This window comes from Urocampus carinirostris, chromosome 5 (genome assembly GCF_059441175.1).
Source record: "Urocampus carinirostris isolate Australia breed hairy pipefish chromosome 5, RoL_Ucar_1.0, whole genome shotgun sequence".
NCBI classification, from domain to species: domain Eukaryota; kingdom Metazoa; phylum Chordata; class Actinopteri; order Syngnathiformes; family Syngnathidae; genus Urocampus; species Urocampus carinirostris.
In genome coordinates this window covers 14,410,955-14,433,130 of record NC_142353.1, presented here as the reverse complement: position 1 = coordinate 14,433,130, position 22,176 = coordinate 14,410,955, and the positions used below count along the sequence as shown (strand labels likewise).

General features: G+C 42.4%; 1 protein-coding gene and 1 pseudogene across 1 annotated transcript in view; both read right to left on the bottom strand.

The window, feature by feature from the left end:
* The window catches only part of wscd2 (WSC domain sialate O sulfotransferase 2), a 158,798-nt gene that overhangs the window by 54,574 nt on the left and 82,048 nt on the right, over positions 1–22,176 (bottom strand). Inside the window, exon 2 of the mRNA XM_088335866.1 lies at positions 18,418–19,183. Coding sequence (XP_088191992.1) covers positions 18,418–18,769 — 352 coding nt within the window. The 5' untranslated portion in view covers positions 18,770–19,183. The remainder of the gene's footprint in view (positions 1–18,417; positions 19,184–22,176) is intronic.
* On the bottom strand, positions 17,272–17,416 carry LOC148365508 (U2 spliceosomal RNA; annotated as a pseudogene).

Sequence of the window (22,176 nt, the reverse complement as noted above, 5' to 3'; positions counted from 1 at the left end):
GTGGCAGTCTGTGGCTGAACAACATGCCCCAGCCACCCGAGTTGGCGTTGGGCCATAATGGATTCCATGCTGCAGCTGCCTGCCCTCTCCAACACCTCTATGTGCGGCACTCTGTCCCTCCATGTGATGCCAAGGATCTTCTGAAGACATCTTACATGGAAGGTCTCGAGGCTCTTCAGATGGCGGCTGTAGATAGTCCATGCCTCACATCCATACAGTAATGTAGTGATGCATACAGCTATGTAGACCAGCATTTTGGTGTGGAGTCTAAGGTTGTCGTTTTGAAAGACCCTTCTCCTTAGTCGACCGAAAGATGCTGATGCTTGCTTGAGACGGCTCTGGATCTCATCATCCAATGAGCAGGTGTCAGACACTATGCTCCCCAGATATTTGAAGGTGGGCACCATGAGCAGGTGTTGCCCTGCTGCAGTGAGGATTATTGGGTTTGGTAAGAGGTCAGCACTGGACTGACAGAGTACCTCTGTCTTCTGGGTGTTGATCGTCAGTCCCATTCTGGTGTATGCAGTTACAGCTACCGAGAGAATGTTTTGCAGAGCCTCCGGTGTATGGGCAACCAGGGCACAGTCATCAGCATACTGTAGCTCAATGATGGTCTCTGAAGTCAGGTTAGTAGTTGCCTGTAGCCTCCTGATGTTAAACAGGTTACCATCAACCCTGAAGTTGATGGTAACTCCAGCCTGCTTCTCCATCGTTCTACGTAGCAGTGTTGTAACACAGACGAGGAAGATGTTGAAGAGAACTGGAGCCAGCCCACGGCCTTGCCTCACTCCAGTTTCGACGCCAAAGGGCTCTGAGCTGTGTCTTCTAACTACCACTCTGGCCAACATCACTGAATGGAACTGTGCAAGCATGGTGAGAAACTTGGGTGGACACCCAAATTTCTTCAGGACTTGCCACAGTAGGTCCCTGTTCACTGTGTCAAATGCCTTTGAGAGATCGACAAAGGCGATGAACAAGTCCTTGTGCTGCTCTTGGAGCTGACGTGTCACAAAGATCATGTCGACTGTTCCCCTGTCCTTTCGAAAACCACACTGTGACTCTGGGATGACGCGTTCTGATATTGTGGAGATGAGTCTGCGGAGCATGACCTTGGCAAGGACCTTTCCAGCAGTGGCCAACAAAGAGATACCCCTACTGTTGGAGCAGATGGATTTATCTCCTTTATTCTTGAAGATGGTCACAATGTTCGCATCTTTCCGCAGTTGCGGGACACACTCTCGTCTCCACACCTCTGAAATGTATTGAAACAGTGTCCGTGTACAGAGGTAGCCTCCTACCTTGAGAAGTTCAGCTGGGATGTTGTCAGGTCCAGGGGATTTATTGTTTTTCAGGGTTTTGACTGCATGCAGGATTTCATTGAAAGTTGGCGGGAGGTCGAGGTCTGGCGATGTAGGATGTTCAGGGAGCTCTGAAAGGATAGTTGGGTCCACTGGGGTGGGCTGGTTGAGCAGGGTGTTGAAATGCTCAGCCCACCGCTCCACTATCATAGCCTGATCCTTGATTAGAGATGTTCCATCAGCAGATCTAACAGGTGCCAAGGAGCAGTTTCTGGGGCCATAGATGGTTTTTACTGCATCATTAAAACTGTGCATATCGCTTCTATCAGCGTGAGACTGGATTTCATTGGCTTTTGAGATCCACCACTCATCTTGCAGTTTTCTGAGAGTTCTCTGGGCCTCGGAACGAAGGGGTTGCCATAGCTTTGTATGGAATTGAGATTGTGGGTTGTTCAGGGTGGCTCTGTGCGCCTTGTGCATTCTGTCCAGGAGGGTTGAGATCTCTCCGGCATTCTGGTCAAACCAGTCCTGGTGTTTTTAGTTTTAAAACCAACAGTTTGGGCTGCAGTGTCAAAGAAGGTGGTAGATATATAGGTCCACTCTTCATCCATCCCAGCCTCTGACATGACCAGCTGCTCAATGTTTGCCAGCCTCTCAGCTAGAGAGCAACGGAAGTTGTCAAGGGTGTCGCTACTGGAGAGTTTGCTAGGGGCCGGACATGCATTCTGACCTTTGTCAGAATCATGCGGTGGTCGGTCCAACAGTCTGCCCCACGCATAGCTCTTGTAATGAGCACGTCCTTCAGGTCAGCCCTCCTCACGATCTCGTAGTTGATCAGGTGCCAGTGTTTGGACCTGGGATGCATCCAGGATGCCTTATATTTATTCTTTTGTTGGAAGATGGTGTTTGTGATGGTAAGGTTATGTTCCGCGCACAGACTAAGAAGTCTCATGCCATTGGAATTAACTTTTCCAATGCCATGGGCACCAATCACACCATTCCAGTTTTGCAAGTTCTTTCCGACTCTTGCATTGAAATCACCAAGCAGCATGATTTTGTCATTCCTCGGGATGTGACTGAGGATATCATTGAGTGCCTGGTAGAAGCGATCCTTCTCTTCATCATTCGATGGCAGTGTTGGTGCATAGGCACTAACTAATGTGACATGTTTGCATTTTGCAAGTGGGATGCGAAGAGTCATTAGTCTTTCACTGACACCCACTGGTGACTCTGTGAGCTTCAGCAGTAGGGTGTTCTTAATTGCAAAACCAACTCCGTGAAGATGGTGTCCGCCCATGGGGTATCCCTTCCAAAAGAATGTATAACCCTCCCCCTCTTCATTGAGTGAGCCTTCCTCAAGGAGTCTGGTCTCACTGAGCGCTGCCACATCCACATTACTGTATATCGCTTCAGCTCGTTGGCAATGAGTGCTGTTCTGCGCTGTGGTCTCTCCAGACTGGTATCCAGGAGTGTCCTTATGTTCCATGCTGCAATTGTAAATGCTATTGTTTTTCGACCGCATAGTGCAATGTCCCGACAGGCGCGGTTTCCTGTCCGGGTACTGTGCTGAGTGGGCAATCTTTAGGCAACTTTTTCTAGGCCTTTCCCCAATTGGGGTGAGCAGTGCGGCCACTAAATAGTGCTGCTCAGACGCACAGGGGTCTGCCGGAAACAGCTGCCACTCAATCCCAGCTGCTAACGACCCTTGCCCTGTGCCGCTGACGTGCAGAGGTCCAGCTAAGAGCTTAAAGCTCATTCAAACCTGCTCCCGTCACTGGATACTTCATCGCCGCCAGACTTTTGTGGTCGGAGACTCAGGTAAAAGAGGATACCTGCGCAATGATGGTTTTTAAAGTGGCGTAAGGAGTGCGCTTTCCCCAATGCCACTATCTTGATTGTAAAGAAGATGGTTCCAGTGGCAAGGGAGACCCTAGACGACCGGCATCTTCCTACAACTGCAGGCGGCTGCCGGAATCCAGGTCTGTGGGAAACCGCCTCAAAGCGTGCCGCCACCATCTTTTGGGATCACTCTTAGTCTGGACTCTACCCTTCGACCTGTTCGGCTTGGGTAACCCTGCCAGGAGTACGAGACTCCCGCCGACATAGCTCTAGGGGTCATGGAGACGCACAAAGTGCCCCACCACGATAAGGTGGTGATCCGTCGGGACACACAGCCCGGATAAGACTGTGCGGTACCCCATACTCCCGAAGCACCCCCCACAGGGCCTCCCGAGGAACACGGTTGAATGCCTTCTCCAAATCCACAAAAAACATGTAGACCGGACAGGCAAACTCCCATGCACCCTCAAGGACCCTGCAGAGTGTGTAGAGCCGGTCCAGTGTTCCAAAAGCCAGTTTCTGTAGCCGGGGATCATCGCGCCAAGGACCCCTCACTTGGCCGATACTCAGCTCTTTGCGCACCTGACATATTCATCTCATCTCATTAGTTGCACCGCTTATCCTCAGTAGGGTCGCGGGGGTGCTGGAGCCCATCCCAGCAATCATTGGGCAGTGGGCAAGGGACACCCTGAACTGGTTGCCAGCCAATCGCAGGGCACACAGGGACAGACAACTCGCTCGCTCATTCACACCTAGGGACAATTTGGACCGGCCAATCCACATGAAATGCATGTCTTTGGAATGTGGGAGGAAACCGGAGTGCCGGAGGAAACCCACGCAAGCACGGGGAGAACATACAAACTCCGCACAGGTAGGCTGGTAGCTGGAATTGAACCCACACAGGAGGTTCCCAAGACCTTAGAACTGTGCCGCACACGCGCTAACCACTGCACCACCGTATATATATATATATATATATATATATATATATATATATATATATATATATATATATATATATATATATATATATGTATATATATATATATATATATATATATATATATATATATATATATATATATATATATATATATGTATATATATATATATGTATATATATGTATATATATATATATATATGTATATACATACCGTATTTTCCGCACTATAAGGCGCACCTAAAAGTCTTAATTTTTTTTCAAAAGCTGACCATGCGCCTTATAATACAGTGCGCCTTATATATGGATCAATATTAAGTCGCAAAGTCTTGCAACTAATGGAAGCAGCCGCCGACTAGATTTTCCCACGAACGCGAAGTAGTCCGGGTGTATGCTGGGATTTATATACCGGCGTTTCATTGGCTAACCAATGTGTCAATCATCATTTGAATCGATCACTATTGACTAAAGTTATTCGGAGGTAAAGGGGGCGGATCCTTTTTATCATTTACAGGCTCGCATAGGCTAAAGGGGCAAAACAAAGCCTGCAATTGGCCGAAAAAGATGAATGTGAATAGCATGTTGGGTAGAACTACGGCATAGGGTAAACAGTATTTTACTATTCTGTACTGTATTTGTAAATATTTTACTCTCCTGGATTTACTACACTCACGGATAAGAGAGGACCATGGTTGCACATTTTTATTGAACGCAACAACATCGGTGAGCTACTCGGGCTATATATTTTCCCAGTATCTCGTTTCAGAGTGATATCGATGTTTCTGTGATGGGTCTTTTTTTAAATTAAACTCAATTCCAAGTGTTTATTGTCATATGTACAGTAAAGTTGGGAGCGAAAAAGAAAATAGAAATTAAGGAATGGTTGGCATTTCTTGAATCCCAAGACTTTAACCTTACGAATGATATTTGGAACGATGCATTTGAGTGACAGCGTACGGACACCGCATCCGCACGTGTCTACGACACGTATTTGCTTCTTTGCAAGCTTTCGGAATGTTAAGGGGGTAATAAGTTGGACTGAACTATCTGACTGTTTTGTTCCCGTTCCCGTTGTAGCGCCTTATAATCCGGTGCGCCTTATGTATGGAAGATATAGGACCAAAAGCTATTTTTCGGGGGTGCGCCCTATAACCCGGTGCGCCCTATAGTGCGGAAAATACGGTATGTATATATATATATATATATATATATATATATATATATATATATATATATATATATATATATATATGAAACAACCTGCTGGCCTTCAGTCACACTAGAATGGACCACCATCTTGCAAAGTTAGTGAAACTGGCACTTAGGATGCCAGTTAAATAGGGGTTGAGAGATAGTCAAAGAAATTAGCATAATGTATTAAATTAGCACCATTAAGGGGAAGGCACCTAAACGTGTTCTCTAATTTTGATCAGTGCATTTTTGGCAAAATACAGTTGTTGTTTGTTTGTTTTTGTTGTTGTCTATTTTGTGAAAAAGTAGCATGGTAAATAAAACTGTTGAGCAATGAAGATGGAATTTTTTCAGAATGATTTAAATTGTTCTCTAATTCTGATCTCCGGTGTACACTATACCAGTGTTTTTCAACTGCTGTGCCACAAGAACTTAGTGTGACGCAGGAGATTGCATAAGTTTTCCTTTGCAAAAAAAGCATACCATAGTTCAGTATACTTGCTTTTATTCCAGCCAGGTAACTAACATCTATCCATACCAGTAGGTGGCAGCAGATTCCCATTATTTTATTTTTCATTTGATTATGATATAGTACAGGAAAATACATTTAATGACTTACATCGTTTCATGAAGTTGATTTGGATTGCACTACAAAAATATTAAAATAAATCAAATAAAGTAAATATATTGCACATAATTTTGCAAATGTTTTCTCTTAGCTTGGCAGCCAGTTTATGATGTGCATGCAAGTACGTACATTTCTTAGACCCGCTTGGATAATCTTCCTTTCTTATCTTTCTTGGGGTTTTGGGTGGTAGTTTGGACTACACTTGAAAACGTCCTTTTTCTTACTTTTAGCATTTTCATTTTACGCTAACAAATAGAGAATAAAAAATGTGGGGATGAGCATGAAGTTACTACTTTAAATTAGAAAAGTATCCAAAATAACGGGCAGCAGGGCGGAACAGCGGTTAGCACGTGTACGACACAGTTCTGAGGTCATGAAATCGAACCTCCTGTCTGGAGTTTGCATGTTCTCCCAATGCTTGCGTGGGTTTCCTCTGGGCACTCCGGTTTCCTCCCACATTCCAAAAACATGCATGTTAGGTTAATTGTCCCTAGGTGTGAATGAGCGAGTGAGTCGTCTGTCCCCGTGTGCCCTGCGACTTGCTGGCAACCAGTTCAGGGTGTTCCCTGCCCACTGCCCGAATATAGCTGGGATGAGCTCCAGCACCCCCGCGACCCTACTGAGGATAAGTGGTGGTCTTTTTTGATAAAAATAAAAAGTTTGAATTAAGCCTTGGTGTATTAGAATAACTCAATTTACACAAGATGGTGGTTTATGATTAAAAAAAAAACATGAAATTCGAAGCTAGAATTTTGGAACATTTTTTTACTGGCTGCCTCGAGATTTTTTAATGAAAAAAAGTTGCCTTGTAACAAAAAAGGTCGGGAAACGCTGTATTATTCTACTCATATAAAGACAATTATTGTATTCTTAGTATACATACAGTATAGTACGAAGCTTTCAAACCCCCAAAAGGTGTTGCCATCTCTTCTGCAGTTCATCATTTTCCTCTGTACTGGCTCCTCTCTGCAGACGTCAATGTGATTCAGCTATATCGGGTTTCGGCTTCCGCATCTCACCTTGTAGCCCGACTCCGGTTGGCAGGGGACATCCCGTGCGATTGCACAAATGTGTTCATGTGTGCTGGCGCGACAGCCTGAGCCGCAATATTCTCTCCTAAATGAGATTCCCAGCCAGTGAGAACGGGCGCAGCCTGAGCGAGAGGAGGCTAAAAGTCTCTTAACTCCACCATAACAGGATTCCGAAGACGCTTACGGAGTAATGAGAGGGACTGGGCATAAAACGATGAGAGCAAGCCGACGCATTTGAGCCGCTAAGTACTCGGTCATTGCCTTCTACCGAAGTCCTGCGAGATTTGAAATTTGCCGGGAAAAGGACAGCGGACGTAATGTTGAAAATACCTTGCTTTAATCAGATGACTTGGAGCCAGGCTGTACTGTGTAAAGATGTTGGGTTTCCAAGGCCTCCCAGCATGTTGAGCGAAACACCGTCCTTAACCTTGCCGAGTATTAAATAGTGATATATCGTCCGAGTGGTCGCTTACAAAACTGAGCGCCGCTTTTGTAGCGGAATAACATTTTTATGTCCTCCGGCAAGCTCATCCTCTGCAGTCTCACGCAAGTCTCACCTCTTGGCGACTTCTACCATCATTGAAGTAGTCTATTCCTGACATTTTATTCTTTGGAAGATCCTTCCATATGTAATTAATATAAGCATGGGTGTTCCTGTCATGATTTGCCAATTGCTGTAACCTGTGCTCACTTGTTTAGCCCCAGCTGCCACTCGTTCCCTAATTAGTTCTCCTCCTATTCAAACACGTCATTCTCATTCACTCCTTGTCAGTTTGTCAGCGAACCTCCGCACATGCAAGGCAAGCATTTTTGACTCTGGCTCTCGTCCGTACCGTCCTGTCCTGTATGCTGCTCGTCTGTCCCTGGCTTCCTGATCGTCTCCGGTTACCCGACTTTCTTCCGATCTACGACCACACTCCGTTCTCCCGTCCCGGCTGCCCGACCTGCTTCCGATCTCTGACCACGCTCCGTTCTCTCGCCCCGGCTGCCCGACTTGCTTCCGATCTCCGACCACGCTTCTTTCGTGAGGGCTTCTTACTCCTCTTGCCCAGCGAGCATCGGATCGCTGTTGTTTTTTCCTCCCGCCCTGAATTCCCCGACAACTCAATAAAGCATTGTGTTAAACGTTACCAATTTGAGTCCACCACCTGTACCATTCGTGACAGTTCCAAGCCTTGGGCATATTTGAAGTCCCCATATCTCCTTTACTATGAATTGTATTAAGATAAAAGTTGTGCAATCTTGAAGCAGTTTCTTAAAAAAACTTGTTTTGATGTTTTTTTCCTTTTCATTGTATTCATTCATTTCAGGCAGTTATATTCTTAGTGTGCACATGTAAATATAACCGAAATCATAACAGAATGCCTTAAAGGGAGTGGGACAAAGAAAACTTTCCAAATCCCACCTCTTTTCTCTTATATAAAAAAATTAAATTAAATTTCCTGCCACTTTTGTTGAACTGATATCCTTCTCAGATCCATTAATGGAGTTCACTCAATCTGAAAAGGCAACTTGTGTCCTTGAATTCGCAAAAACAGAATTATGGACTGCTGTTCAACGTGCATTGTGCAGAAAGGAGCTCACATTGAACATCTTTGAACAGATTATGATAAAATAAAGCTTTCTGAATTTAACAGAATTGTTTTTATATTGTCAATACATATTCTTGTCAGAATTTCTTTTCAAGTATTTTTTTGTATATTTTATGATGTATTTTGTTCCAGATCTTCTCGTTTTATTTTGTCGTGTATTTTTCCTGTCATAACGAAATTATATTAAAATGAAGGGACGGGTCAAACGAGATGACCATTTCAGCTATTGGTTAATCAGTAACACACAAATCAGGTACTACACTGATTAACCAATAGGTGAAAAGCTCAGCCATGACAAAATACATGACAGAATACACAAGAAAATAAATAATGAAATAAATCCCCAAATAGATCATCAACAAAATAAGTGAAATAAGTGTATACCCGTATAAATGAATTGTATTTATGTAATATATATAGGTATTATGCGATTTATTTGTGTGTTCATTATTAAAATAACATTTATTTGTAAGTATTTATTAATACATGTACCTGTATTTCTTCTTATGCCAGGATCGGTCAACCATAATGTTATTTTTCTGCAGGTGCCATTAAAGAGACCCTGTGTAATATTTGACCACTAGACATCACTGTATTTTGTAATGCAACAAAAAATGAGTGCTACAAAAACACAGAAGAACACATACTACGAAGACTCAAAAGTGACCAAACTGCACCATTTTAGTTCCATTGTTTTGCACAGCCTCTCACAAGGATTTTTGGTTTTGGGGGGGTACCTGTAGCAGCAAAATGGCGGATAAGCATGTCGGCTCCCTCTCGTTTAGTCAACTAAACGCACATTTCTTGAACTACTAGTATCTGAAGGGCATGTTTATATGATAGTTTATCTATTTTTTCTTAGCATTTAGATAAATCTTTTTAATAAATGGAGGGGGTTTTTTTTACCGCTAAGAGGCGCTAAATATAATGTCCCTTTAATACATTTAAACGTACAACTTGTGGATCAGGTGGATTGGCCGGTCCAAATTGTCCGTCCCGGTGTGCATAACAAAAGTGTAAAGTGGAGAAAGTTGAGCTTTTTTGAAATTATTTTTGGAAAGCTATGAAAGAATAAATAGAAATGCACAAAGAGTATGAATTGACCTCCACTCAGTGAAAATTGAGGGGAGTGCTCGGAGTCACATTAAGTGACTAAAATGAGTATGCCCATTCCCCAATAGAAAATACAGCCATTTTCTCATTGTCCTACAGAAAATGACTTTCAGCTCGAGAGGATAGTCGTGTGGCTGAATACTAATGGTGCCACCGGAGTGCTTAAGTGAGTCTACACACTTTTAAGAGCAGAGATAGAAGGGGACCGAGGTACTGATTAAAAACATTGTCACTCATCATGAGCGATCGTGCAACATTGGATGAGTAATAAAATGTGTTTGCTCCATTGAGACCACTGTTTGTGTATTTAACCTCTCACAATTTTGACCGTCTGTTGTCAAGCCTCCTTTGAAATCTTGAAGGATTCCACAGAGGAATGTCACGCAAGATGCAAGATTGTTGTTAGAAAGTAGAATTTTTTTCCTACCGGCACATTATTTGAATGTATATGCAGCAGTTTCAGTGATAATGATAATAACAAAAACAATGACAATATTATGAAGAAGAATAAAAAACACCATCAATAGGATTGGCTGACTGACGCCTGGCGGCTGGTTTACATTTAAGCCATGATAGATATTTAACTTTTATTGTGTAATTTTCTTAAGGACATTTCAAATGAATATTATTTTTGTTGATAAGCTGATACATTTATTCTGTTTTTAATATTGGACACCTGCAAAGGAGATTGCATATGAGGTCTCTTTGTTTTTTTTAACTTTTATTGTGCACTGTTTTGAGTATTATGAACTGTTTACATTATTGTAGTTATTGGTCAATCATGTTCCTGATCTTTGATTTCCACAATATTTAGGGAGGATCTGCTTTTGTTATCTAAGAGAGCTAATAATAAGAAATAGGGGAGGGCCTTTAGGAAAGCTTAGAATTTCTTATTGCAGGCTTGGGCTCCCCTGTTCTCCTTGGAAGTTTATATTACACTGATGTATTCTATCCTTCATTTGGGTGTCTATTAATCTTTAAACTTATCAGATGGGATTTTTTTTTTCTGTCAACTGTTCTTATTCACCCAATAGGTGGCACACCGACAAGTCAGCTTCCTCACATACTTGTCCAGGTGTTTGTCTTCTGTAAAATTATTTCACCAGTAATAAGTCTGCTCCTTTTTGTCCAGTTCTTGTTGAAACTGTCACAGACCAGGAACGGAGACAGGACCCAATAGCGTTCGTTTTACTCAGTTTTTATTAAGAAAGAGAGCAGTGCTTGCATCCACGATCCGATGATCGTCAGTCACGGGTAGCTGATGGTAGGAAAGCGGAAGTTGTTGAGCAAAGGTAGTCGTTGACAGCAAAAAAACAGGTCGATGGCCGGGACAGAGGAGCAAAAGCAGAAACGGGTCCAGAGGAAGGTCGGCAACAGGTATAAGGCAGGAAAACAGGGCAGAAGAATGTCGGAGAGTCCTAAAGCTTGCCTAGCTGAGAGCATGGGTTCGCAGATGGTCTGATGGCTTCCTTTTGGAAGACGGGAGTTTAAAATAGTCCAACAGCTAATCAGGTGGATGTTGGCGCCAACCGAATTAGTAAACATGACAGAAACATTTGCCAGATTTGCTTTTTTATTTATTTTTTATTGATTTGAATTTTTATTTGCCATTTTTTCTGCGTTTGGTTCCTCAAAAAACCCTTAACTTTAGGAAGAGAGATTTTTATCTATGATAGTGTCAGCATCTGGAAATGATGACTCTGGTATATCAGTATCGCATTGTTCTTAAAAAAGGTGTTTCCAAAATACTAGTATATAATAATACAGTATAATATAATATAATAATTGTTCTACCTAGCAATGGGTAGGTATCAGTACAAGAAATATGATTACTCAGCCTTATTCTAAAGTATAAGTCCTTGGTTACAAAAGCCGATACAACTTTTTGATGTGAACTCAAATTACCAAAATAAAAAAAAATAAAAAAAAACAATATTCAATTATCCGTCAAATTTGTATCTTACGTAAAGATATTCAGTACTTACAGTTACTATCAAAGAGTTATGTACTCTTACTGGTACAGGGCTAAAAATAGTGGTGTATTGCAAGACGTACTGTCAGGGGAAGTAGGGGGTTGTAGTGGAATTATCCTTCCATCCATCCATTATCAGCACCGGCTATCCGCACTAAGGTCGCGGAGGTGCTGAAGCCCATGCCAGTTATCTTCGGGCAGTGGACAGGGGACACCCTAAACTGCTTGCCAGCCAGTCGCAGGGCACACAACTCACTCGCTCATTCACACCTCGGGACAATTTGGACCGGCCAATTAACCTGACATTCATGTTTTTGGAATATGGGAGGAAACTGGAGTGCCCAGAGGAAACTGGAGTGCCCGGAGGACACCCACGCAGTCACGGGGAGAACACGCAAACTTCGCACGGGGAGGCTGCGGTAGCTGGACCTGAACTCTGAACCTCTGCACCGTTGGGCAGTGCGCTAACCACCCAGCTGCCGTGCTGCTCCGAAGTGGAATTATAAAATGAAAAATTAATTATCATTATATTTATTTAGCATTACAGTTCTTTCTCATTTAACTTCACGATCATTAGATTATTTTTATTTTTTTCAAAATCACTGAATTTTCACATTATACGTATTAGGAATATCATACAAAGTATGACTGTGCTGAGTGTCTGTAGATGCAGGCAGAGGAACGCAATTGTCTTGCCTCATGGCAAAGGGCGATTGTGAGACCAAGGATTCTAATTAAACACACACCTTAGCCTCAAACAATATAATTAGTGTTAGTATTATCAAGCTAACAGCAAGTCAAACCATCAAGTCTTTTTTCTCTTGCATGGACTTTTTTCATAATGGAGGATTACCTATCTATAGATGCTTTTATTCAAAAGGAGCAGTGCATTGACCTCATTTATAAGTAAATGTCCTGTTGTGATTTGCGTTGGTCCCAACACAGGAAGCAGGAAGCAAGCAGGGTGTTTAAAAATGATGAAATTTATCGTTAAAATAATCAACAACGTAACAAAAAAAAAACACGTCAAAACCAACAAAAAAAAAAACCCTCAGAAGCAAGAACGTATGAGAAAAAGGTGGTGGTATGGATGGTGAAAAACGGATTTGGAAAATGTAAACGATGCGGCAAGTGGTGCTGTCCAAAATGTCCTTATGAAGGGTCATTCGATTTAGGGACAGGTGTGCAGTTACTGCACATCTGTCTCAATTACAAACCAATAACGCGCCCTCTGGTGGACGGAGGCGCCCCAGACCCTAACAAGTCAGACAATAAAACACTTTTTTTAGTTATAGTTTGTATGTATTGTGCTCTGCCAATCAAATTAAGAAGAGGGTGGAGGTTCATTCATTTGTAAATCTGACTGTACCTCAAAAAACATTAAACCACACCCGACATTGCATATTACCATACTTTTATTGCAGTGTGTATTTTTTGAAGCACTATTTAAATCTCTATACAACACGCTACAGTGGGTATTAGCACGTCACATTGGGTACTTGTATATTGTATTCCTTTTGCTTTATTATTGTATTGTTCTCAGCGAAGGGATGCTGCTGGAAATGTGAATTTCCCTGCGGGGATGAATAAAGTATCTATCTATCTATCTATCTATCTATCTATCTATCTATCTATCTATCTATCTATCTATCTATCTATCTATCTATCTATCTATCTATCTATCTATCTATCTATCTATCTATCTATCTATCTATCTATCTATCTATCTATCTATCTATCTATCTATCTATCTATCTATCTATCTATCTATCTATCTATCTATCTATCAAGCACAAACCTCACCGCACATCACCTGTGTACAGCTCATCCCTTCAACCCAACTCCTCTACCAGCTGTCCAAGTGCTTTTCTACTTGTTATACTGCAGCACACAAGTGCACCCCGAGTAATTATCAGAAATTATCCAATTTCCCATAATTGGTGGGAACATCAGTTGCTCTTGCACTAGATGCAAGACGTTGCAATTAACCAGTGAATGCTCGTTTTGATTGATCTCTTTGTAATTAAAAATACATCACAGATGCCTCATGAATAATATTTAGCAAGGATATTGCAATGTATGAGGTTTAGTTTGGTCATGTGGCATAGTAGAAACACGCAAGTGGGGAAACATCAGCTAAATTACCTGACTCTTACGTTAAATGACACACCACCCAGCTTGCCCGGATATTGACGATAGTAAACATTGCGTAAATGTACACTTGCCTCCTAAAATAAGCTTTTAAACGACTTTCAATGCCATACGATAATGCAGTTTTCCTTTTACAAGCGGCGGTGCGAGGGAAATTTGCAGTCACCGAGTTTATGAAGATGTCGTGAACCTCGCTATTTACTTATTTAGATGTTGTGATCTTTCAGCTGTTTGAGTAGCAGCGAGCGGCGCGGCTCAAGGAGCGCAACTCTCAAGAGGTTTTCCCCAAATGACGACTTAATCATCGTTGTGATGCTCGCCGACTCAGAACATGGCCACAAATGCTCACTCATTATCGTTTTGCGGCTTGCAATCACAGATTAGGGAGCGGAATATTGAAAGCAGAAAAAAGTTAAACAGCGGGTTTACCACTGCATAGGTATGTGACATCTATCATAAGATCATTCGATAAGGTTTTATTGTCTTATAATGAAAGTCAGGATGTAATTTGGGAGCAGTGTGGGGCGTGTTACTGAAAAACGTTTTTTTGTTACAATCATTTAAAGTTATTCCCTTACCCCCTACTTTACAGTCACCCAAAAGTGTGCAATACTTCAAGTAAAGTGACTATCTAGTTACAAGTTACTGTATACTGTATACCCACATTGAAGCTGACCCCGTAAAACTGCTTTAGAGTAGCATCATAATAAAATAAGATAAATGGAAGAAAATGTGTACACATTGTATGGAAGAAGTAAACCCTTCATATTTCTTGGCTTTTGCAATCTTGAGAGCTTGCAAACGAACAGTTGCCGAGACACTCTATATTCAGTTTGTACAAATACTTGAGGAAAAGACCAAAATTGGGCATATTCATCGTAAATCTGTGCTCAAAATTTCCCCCGTGTTTCTTTTATAAGCCTCCTCCCCATGCGCAACTTACTATTGGCTACTGATGACAAGCAAACAAATATGCTCATAAAAACTGACCCTTTGATCTAAGTATTTTATTTTATATTTGTAAATAGAGCTTACATGTGAGTATATAAAGTAATGAGAATACCTCCATGATGTGGTTGAAAACGACGTCTTCATAACTGTATTGTACTACATTTACCCTTCCAAAACGATCCTGGCAGTGAGTTTCTTTTAAGTGTTATCGTGAGAAAAAGGTGGAACAGTTAGCGATCGGAGGACGTTATCATTCAGAATCAGCTTTTAACAAGTCGCGGAGTAATGCACAATGTTGTAACAAGAGATGGGTAACAACATTTTTTTAAATCATTCTATGCCAAACGTTTCTCTCAAACGGAAGGAGCCAGTGGCAGACATTTTTTTTTGACCCATTTTTGGAACCCTACCTAAGGTATAGGACATGCCAAACGAAAGCTTGAACCCTCATCTTTCATTAGAAAGAAAACATGTTTCTTGCTTTCATCATTGTTTAGTAATCAATAGTTGAACATTGCCAAGTCTCTTGAAAATAGACGTTCTAAGAAAACTTCTGAGAACGGCTTTTCTGTGGAAGGATGCATTTCAAGCAGAACTTTCACTAAAATGCATTCCATTAACTCAAGGCCACTTTGATTGCAAAATAACATTTCATTGAAAGAACACTCAACTTATGCGTGAACGATGAAAGAACTTTGAAATAACTTTTCAGAGACCGATCTTTCCGGTGACGTGATCACCTTGGCGATTGCTTTCCTTCAGACGTGCACCACATGTCATCCGTCTCTGCTGCCAAAGATGGCCAAAGCGACTTTGTCATTGTTTTTAGAAAGAAAAAAGCTCTGTTGAAGAAACTGTCTGTCCTTAACCATCCATTATCTGCACTGCTCATTCTCAGTAGGGTCGCGGGGGTGCTGGAGCTCATCCCAGCCATCTTCGGACAGTGGGCAGGGGGACACGCTAAACTGGTTGCTAGCCAGTTGCAGGGCACACAGGGACGGGCAACTCACTCGCTCATTCACACCTAAGGACAATTTAGGCCAATTAACCTGACATGTATATTTTTTGAACGTGGGAGGAAACTGGAGTGCAAGCACGGGATAACATGCAAACTCCACATGAGGAAGTTGCAGTAGCTGGATTTGAACTCTTAACCTCTGCATCGTGGGGCTGCGCGCTAACCACCCAGCCGCCTTATCCATATATTTGCTTTTCTCACCACATTGCTTTACGACACCCAGTCGAAGGCCGCTTACACAATGTCAATAGCTGGATACAGGAAGCAAGCCTCAGAAGTTGGGGCTCCCTCAATGTGTGGTTCAATATCTGATCAAAGCCACTCCTGGTGATTTTTCATACTGAAATCATTCTCAGTGGCTTTATACCTAATAATGAGCTGCGGCAAACGTTTTAAAAGTGCTTTTCAAAACACAAACAAAATATTTCTAAGTTTTGGCACTCAGGGGCAATGCTTCTAACAAGTATTTATACATTTGGGCACTTAATGAGTTAATAACACGTTACTGTACTTGTAACCAAGGAATTAAATTACATTCCAGAAATTTGTTCCTTTGTAAGACATTTGCGGCTGAATCACGGCTAAAATTTTGCGGTTTTTTTTTGCCCGTGGTTGCCCGCCATGGAAAATGCGCAAAATTGGCTAACCCGCTGTTCATCGGTGGTATGCCTGCAAAACACGCCGGCAACTGTTCCGCTTCCTCATCGCGTCATTTCTGCGTCATTTTATCGTGTGGACCACGGGTATAAAAGCTCCCGAGCCGGTGTTGTGCCCAAATCCGACTCATACGCAACACACCCTCCCCCCCACACCCTCGCGTGAACGCGCATTCTGCTGCGATCGCTTTTGACCTTTTCATCCGCGTTAACAAACGCATTTTGTAAAATACGATCGCACTTTATTGTTTAAATAAACGCGTTATATAGACTAGTATCTCCCAATTATTATAATTAGCTCGCTTTATTGTTTTAATAAGCGTTTTATATAGAATACGATCGCTTTTGATGGAAGCGCAGCAGAATGCACGTTCACGCGAGGGGGGGAGGATTTACCGTTCGATTACGTTCACAACAAAAACAAAGTCGGAATGGATTATGTTGTAGTACATTCACAACGAATGCAAGACGAAGTGGATTTGGTGATATGTTCGCCATTACATTCCCTAAAAGTGAGATAAAACGAGGTAGAAGTGGTTGGTGAAGCGAGGAGATGCAAATCTCGGCAGGGAGGCATTTCGCGGGTTGTAGAAATCATAAACGCTCTAGATTCAGCCGGGACACTTACTCTCAGCCAAAAGGCCAAGCTAAGGTCCTAGCCCTAAAGCCTTGCTGCGATCATTGCGAATGCACCGTTCCCGGAGGTACTGCAATACCGGGCCGAAAGGGGTTTGGGGTTTTTAAGGGTTATTTAGCTATCTTCGTTATTCATTATTCATTATCCGTTATCGGTCAGTTCATAATATGCTACAAAGCCTAGGAGCCCGGACACTTACTCTCAGCCAAAAGGCCAAGCTAAGGTCCTAGCCCTAAAGCCTTGTTGCGATCATTGCGAATGCACCGTTCCCGGAGGTACTGCAATATCGGGCCGATGCGTGGAGTGGACAGAGCAAGCTCTTATTCCATCACCGGAATGCAAAAATCAAAGCCTAGGAGTCGGGACTCTTACTCTCAGCGAAAGGCCAAGCTAAGGACCTAGCATCAAAGCATTGCTGCGACCATTGAGAATGCACCGAAATATTTATTCGAAATGAAGAGAAACTACGCTGACGGTGATCCATGTTCACCCCCTTGACGTCACGAGCACAACTGTGTGCTCGGCAAATCGCGCTGTATATACGCGAAGAAAGGCGTTTGACTGTCACACGCGTAACACGCTAATTTCACGTAATAACACCGTGATACAGGCGCAGAACATGCTATTACCATGCTCCACCCACGATTACCCGCCGTCCTACCCATGTGTAACTACGCCCTGGCCGCGGCCAGAGCACGTCGTTCCGCGTCATTTCCGCGTCATTACCTCGTGTTGACCACGTGTGCGGCACGCGGTTTAACACGTGCTCAAACTTTTAAACAGCTCAAAAGTTTTGAACGCGGCCAACCGCGTGAAAATTTCCGACCGCGAGTAAAGCACTGCTCTATCTCGTCTATATGGCGGTCTCTAAACGTCCAACAGCGCCCAACGACATCTGCTTCACGGCCTGAAGTTTACGGCCGTGGTCCAGCCTCGATAAACTCTTGAAAGACTGTGTACCCGCGCTCTCAAGAATTGAACAGCGCAAAAATTTTTCGCGCTGCCACCCGCGCGCGAATTTCCGATCTCGTGTTATGCACTGCCGTATCTCGTCTGAATTGCGATCTCAATGCGTCCTATAGCGTCCGCCTCAAAGGCAGAAATTTCTGGCCGTGATTCAGCCGCAAATGTCTGTGTGACCGGCCCCTCAGGTGTGAGTCCCAACACTGTTAGGGAGTTTACATTTGAAACAAAAAGGGGAATTATCACGAAAATGGTTACAATAACTGCCATGATTGCAATCGTTTTCAGGGAATAATTAGCACATTGTGATTATTTCCCTTTTTCTCAAAGCCTGCTAACGTGATTTACAGCCTCTGTTGTTGTGTTAGTTTAATTTCTGTTAATTAATTTCACCCTCGAGAGAAGAAACCGGGAAAATTGCCATAGTGAAACCCACCTCTTGCGTCGTCCGTCTCTTTAGCAAGGCGGCTTTTCCTGATGCCGTGCTCTGCGACTCCGCCCTCTTTCACCTGTCCTGCCTTTTTTTTCCACAAGGGAGTGTAACCGCGTCGGTAAGCCTCCTTGAAGATCCGCCCGCCGCCGCCATCGGATGAGGCGATGCGTCCACCCCTCTCCGGGGTAACTACGGTGTATACCCGCATCCCTCTATCCCCGTAGCAGCTGTCGCCTGCAATGCCGGCGTGCAGGAAGACAAGGCTTCCGGCCGTCAGGTAGATCAAGCTGAGGGTGAAAAAGCGGATGGGCTTCCTGCGGAAATAACGCTGGATCTTTAGCATAGTTTTGGCCATTATGCTTCGGGCCCGGTGATAAAAAAAAACCCAGAGACTCCACCTCACTGTTAAAAAGTCCTACTAAAACGTAGACAATTGCACGTTAATCCAGTATGAAGGTCATCTGGACGATCGTGTAAGTAATCCTCCGTTGTGCGACTTCTTATTCTTTGCGTGCTCTTTTGAGGGCTTCCTGGAGACAGCCAAGTCCAGTGTGCATCCACAATGAAAAGAGTGAAAGATGATCACTCACCAGCTCTTCCACGCCGGTTATCAGACTACGGAAAGGCCATCCCGGCACTAGCGGTGGCACTTTCTCCCACGCTGCGCAACAAGGAGAGGGTTTTATTTCGTGGTCCAATTGATATCCTTTCACCTTCGAGTGAACGGATCTTCACGGGGATCCAGGCCAGCCACGTTGTGACTTACCATCTGCAGAAAGGACACAAAAATGGAAAAATGAGTGGAGCCGAGATGGAGTTCTTTTTGGGAGAAAAGTGCTCAGAGGAGAAAAAGGGGCAGTTTTGCAGTATACTAAAGAAGATATTCGATATACTGTATTACAACAGATACACAATTATGGTTGACAAGGGCTGTGCTCCAAACAAGAGTCGTACACCTTTTTCATGGCCAGATTCGGGCACTTTAAAGGATTCTCAAATCCAATTTCTCTATTTCTACTATTAAAAGAAAAATTCCAGTTTGAATCATGTGCTTTGCACGCCACAAAGATTTGTGCGTTTCACATAAGCGATTTTACTCTTGCGTTTGCATTTATCAAGACATGATTTTCAGATCTCGGGTAAATCGCGAATGTATTTGTTTTGGAGACAACTCTCCTCCCCACACAAGTGTTGGGTAGAAATTTAATATATAGCTCATATTTTCAGTTGCAGGAAGTTATTTCCATTCCAATTTACCCCTTAATTTTTTACCTGGCCCACAATAAGTGTTCAGAATGAATACGTGATATTTGCAATAATACACTCATAGTCATGCATCTCATAGTGTTCTGTTTAGTTGTATAATGCACCTGTCCTATTGGATGTGACGCTTCATAGGACTATGCCGTACAAACCAAGGCCAGGTGCCGTAATCGCGAGGAAAGAAGAAATGCAATGGCAAAGCAATGCCACAAGAGAGCAGTGTCTGTGTCATTTTCAACCAGATCTCTTGAAAAATATGCTAACAATTTAAAACATGTACAAGCACTTGACCCAAAATGCAATCCTTAACACAACATTAAAGTTCAAGAATTTTTTTTCAAGGATTTCAAGCTCCTGTACGAACCCTGTACAAAAGGATTGGTTTTCCACATTGTGCCGCTGAAAAACTTCAATGGACAGCATTTTTCAGTACTTTTTACTAAACTAAGGTTAAAAAAATGTTTAAAGTCAAAATGTCAAAATATTTCTTTGATGGAGCTGGAGCTATGTACACAGCGCCGCCTGCACCAAAGGGAAATACACCAGCATTCCTGTTTGCAATATTTTGTGACATTTTTAAAAAAGAAGTCTGTTTGCATCTTGTTTTGAAAACACTATTTATGAAAAATATGAAGCTCAAAATGAGCCTCAACGACCTTACGTAACTGCGGGAGGGAGACAAGTTTAAAGTGGTACATTTGTTGATAAAGGACACAGGCATTATCCTTATTTCATAAATTTTATCAAATAATCTAACGTTATATGGTAAAAAAATGCACTGAAAAAGTAAATGTTTTTTTAGAGCTATCTGCGGTTTGGATGAATTTTTAATTAAAATGAATGGTATGGCTCACTTTAAAAAAATATTTTCTTATGATGGCTTTTTAAGTCAAAAAGGTTCCTGACTTCTGCCTAAAAATAAATAAAGGGGACAAAAAGACTTAAAAAAAAACATTTGCCTCTAATCAATGTAAATGAATGACAACACACACAAAAAAAATAATTTAAAATAAATACATCGTTTTATGCTCTACGCCAATCAATATTGTTCTGTTGATTGACTCCATCTTTGTTCATGTTTTGTTCAGTGTTTTATTTGGAAAATTAAATGGTGGCTCTTCTTAATGTCAACAAATTTCTCTTCTTTTGGAGTTATTTGTTAGTTTTGCCTGATGAACTTTATTCAATGTTTTTAGACATTTATACTCATCTGTGCAGTGGTTGGCACATTCGCCTAACATGCAAAAGGTCCCCGGTTCAATACCGGGTGGAAACGTTTGTTGGCCAGAAGAGGGATGGGCACCGCCAGGTTGCACTTGGCCAAGATACACCGCAGGAAATGTTGCCCCTATGACGCTAATGGTTAGGGGATACCCTACTCATCAAATGTTTCGACATTAGGTTTTCCATTAGCATTATCTGTGTATACCTAGTACACCACTTTTTAGTCTGTTATCATCTCAGAAGGCACGTTCCTAAATAAGGACAAAATATTTTATATTTTGGCGTATTATATTATATTATATAATTTATGTGTAGTTCCTGTGCATGCCCCCGCTAAGGAGCAACATGATAAGAGGTCCGTCAACCTCAGATATAGCACAAAAGGGAAGACGTAACGACGCTATGATTCGAAAAGGCGGAACGTTTGACTTCAAGGAGCTGGAGTTGTACGGGTACTTAGTCTTTCATAAACTAGGCTATGCCGGAAGGGGAAAAACAAAAACAAAACTCTACCCTTTGGCAGTTTCGTTAACGTCTATTGGGAGCGGGAATGTGCAGAAATTACGAAATGTTGTGTCGAGATGATAAGGTGATGATAATGTTCAGAGGCTGAGCAAGCGTTTAGAACATTTGAGGAGCTAAAAGTCGACAACAATGGGGGGAAAAACTCTTTATACCCCTCCAGTGTTCAATTAATATGAGAGTGAGTGAGTAGTGTGTTCTTGTGACATCTTACGAATACAAAAAGTGTGAAAATAGTATTGGTTGCACACATGTTAAGCGAGAGTTGTGGTAGAGTGGATGTTCTTTGCTACATTCTTTTTTACATCCTGCCAAATGTAACAAGTTGCGTATTATTTTACTGTTTAGCTCCTTGCACTGAATAGTTTTATCATGTAAATAAATATATAATAACCGAAAAAAATTAATTCGTTTGTGAAACATCCATCCATTATCTGCACCGCTTATCCTCACTAGGGTTGCGGGGGTGCTGGAGTCCATCCCAGCTATCTTCAGTCAGTGGGCGGGGAACACCCTGAACTGGTTGCCAGCCAGTCGCAGGGCAAACAGACGGATAACCACTCACTCGCTCATTCACACCTAAGGAAAATTTAGACCGGCCAATTAACCTGACATGCATATTTATGGAACGTGGGAGAAAACCGGAGTGCAAGCATGGGAGAACATGCAAACTCCACATGAGGAGGTTGCAGTAGCTGGACTTGAATCCTGAACTTCTGCACTGTGGGGTTGTGCGCACTAACCGCCATGCCG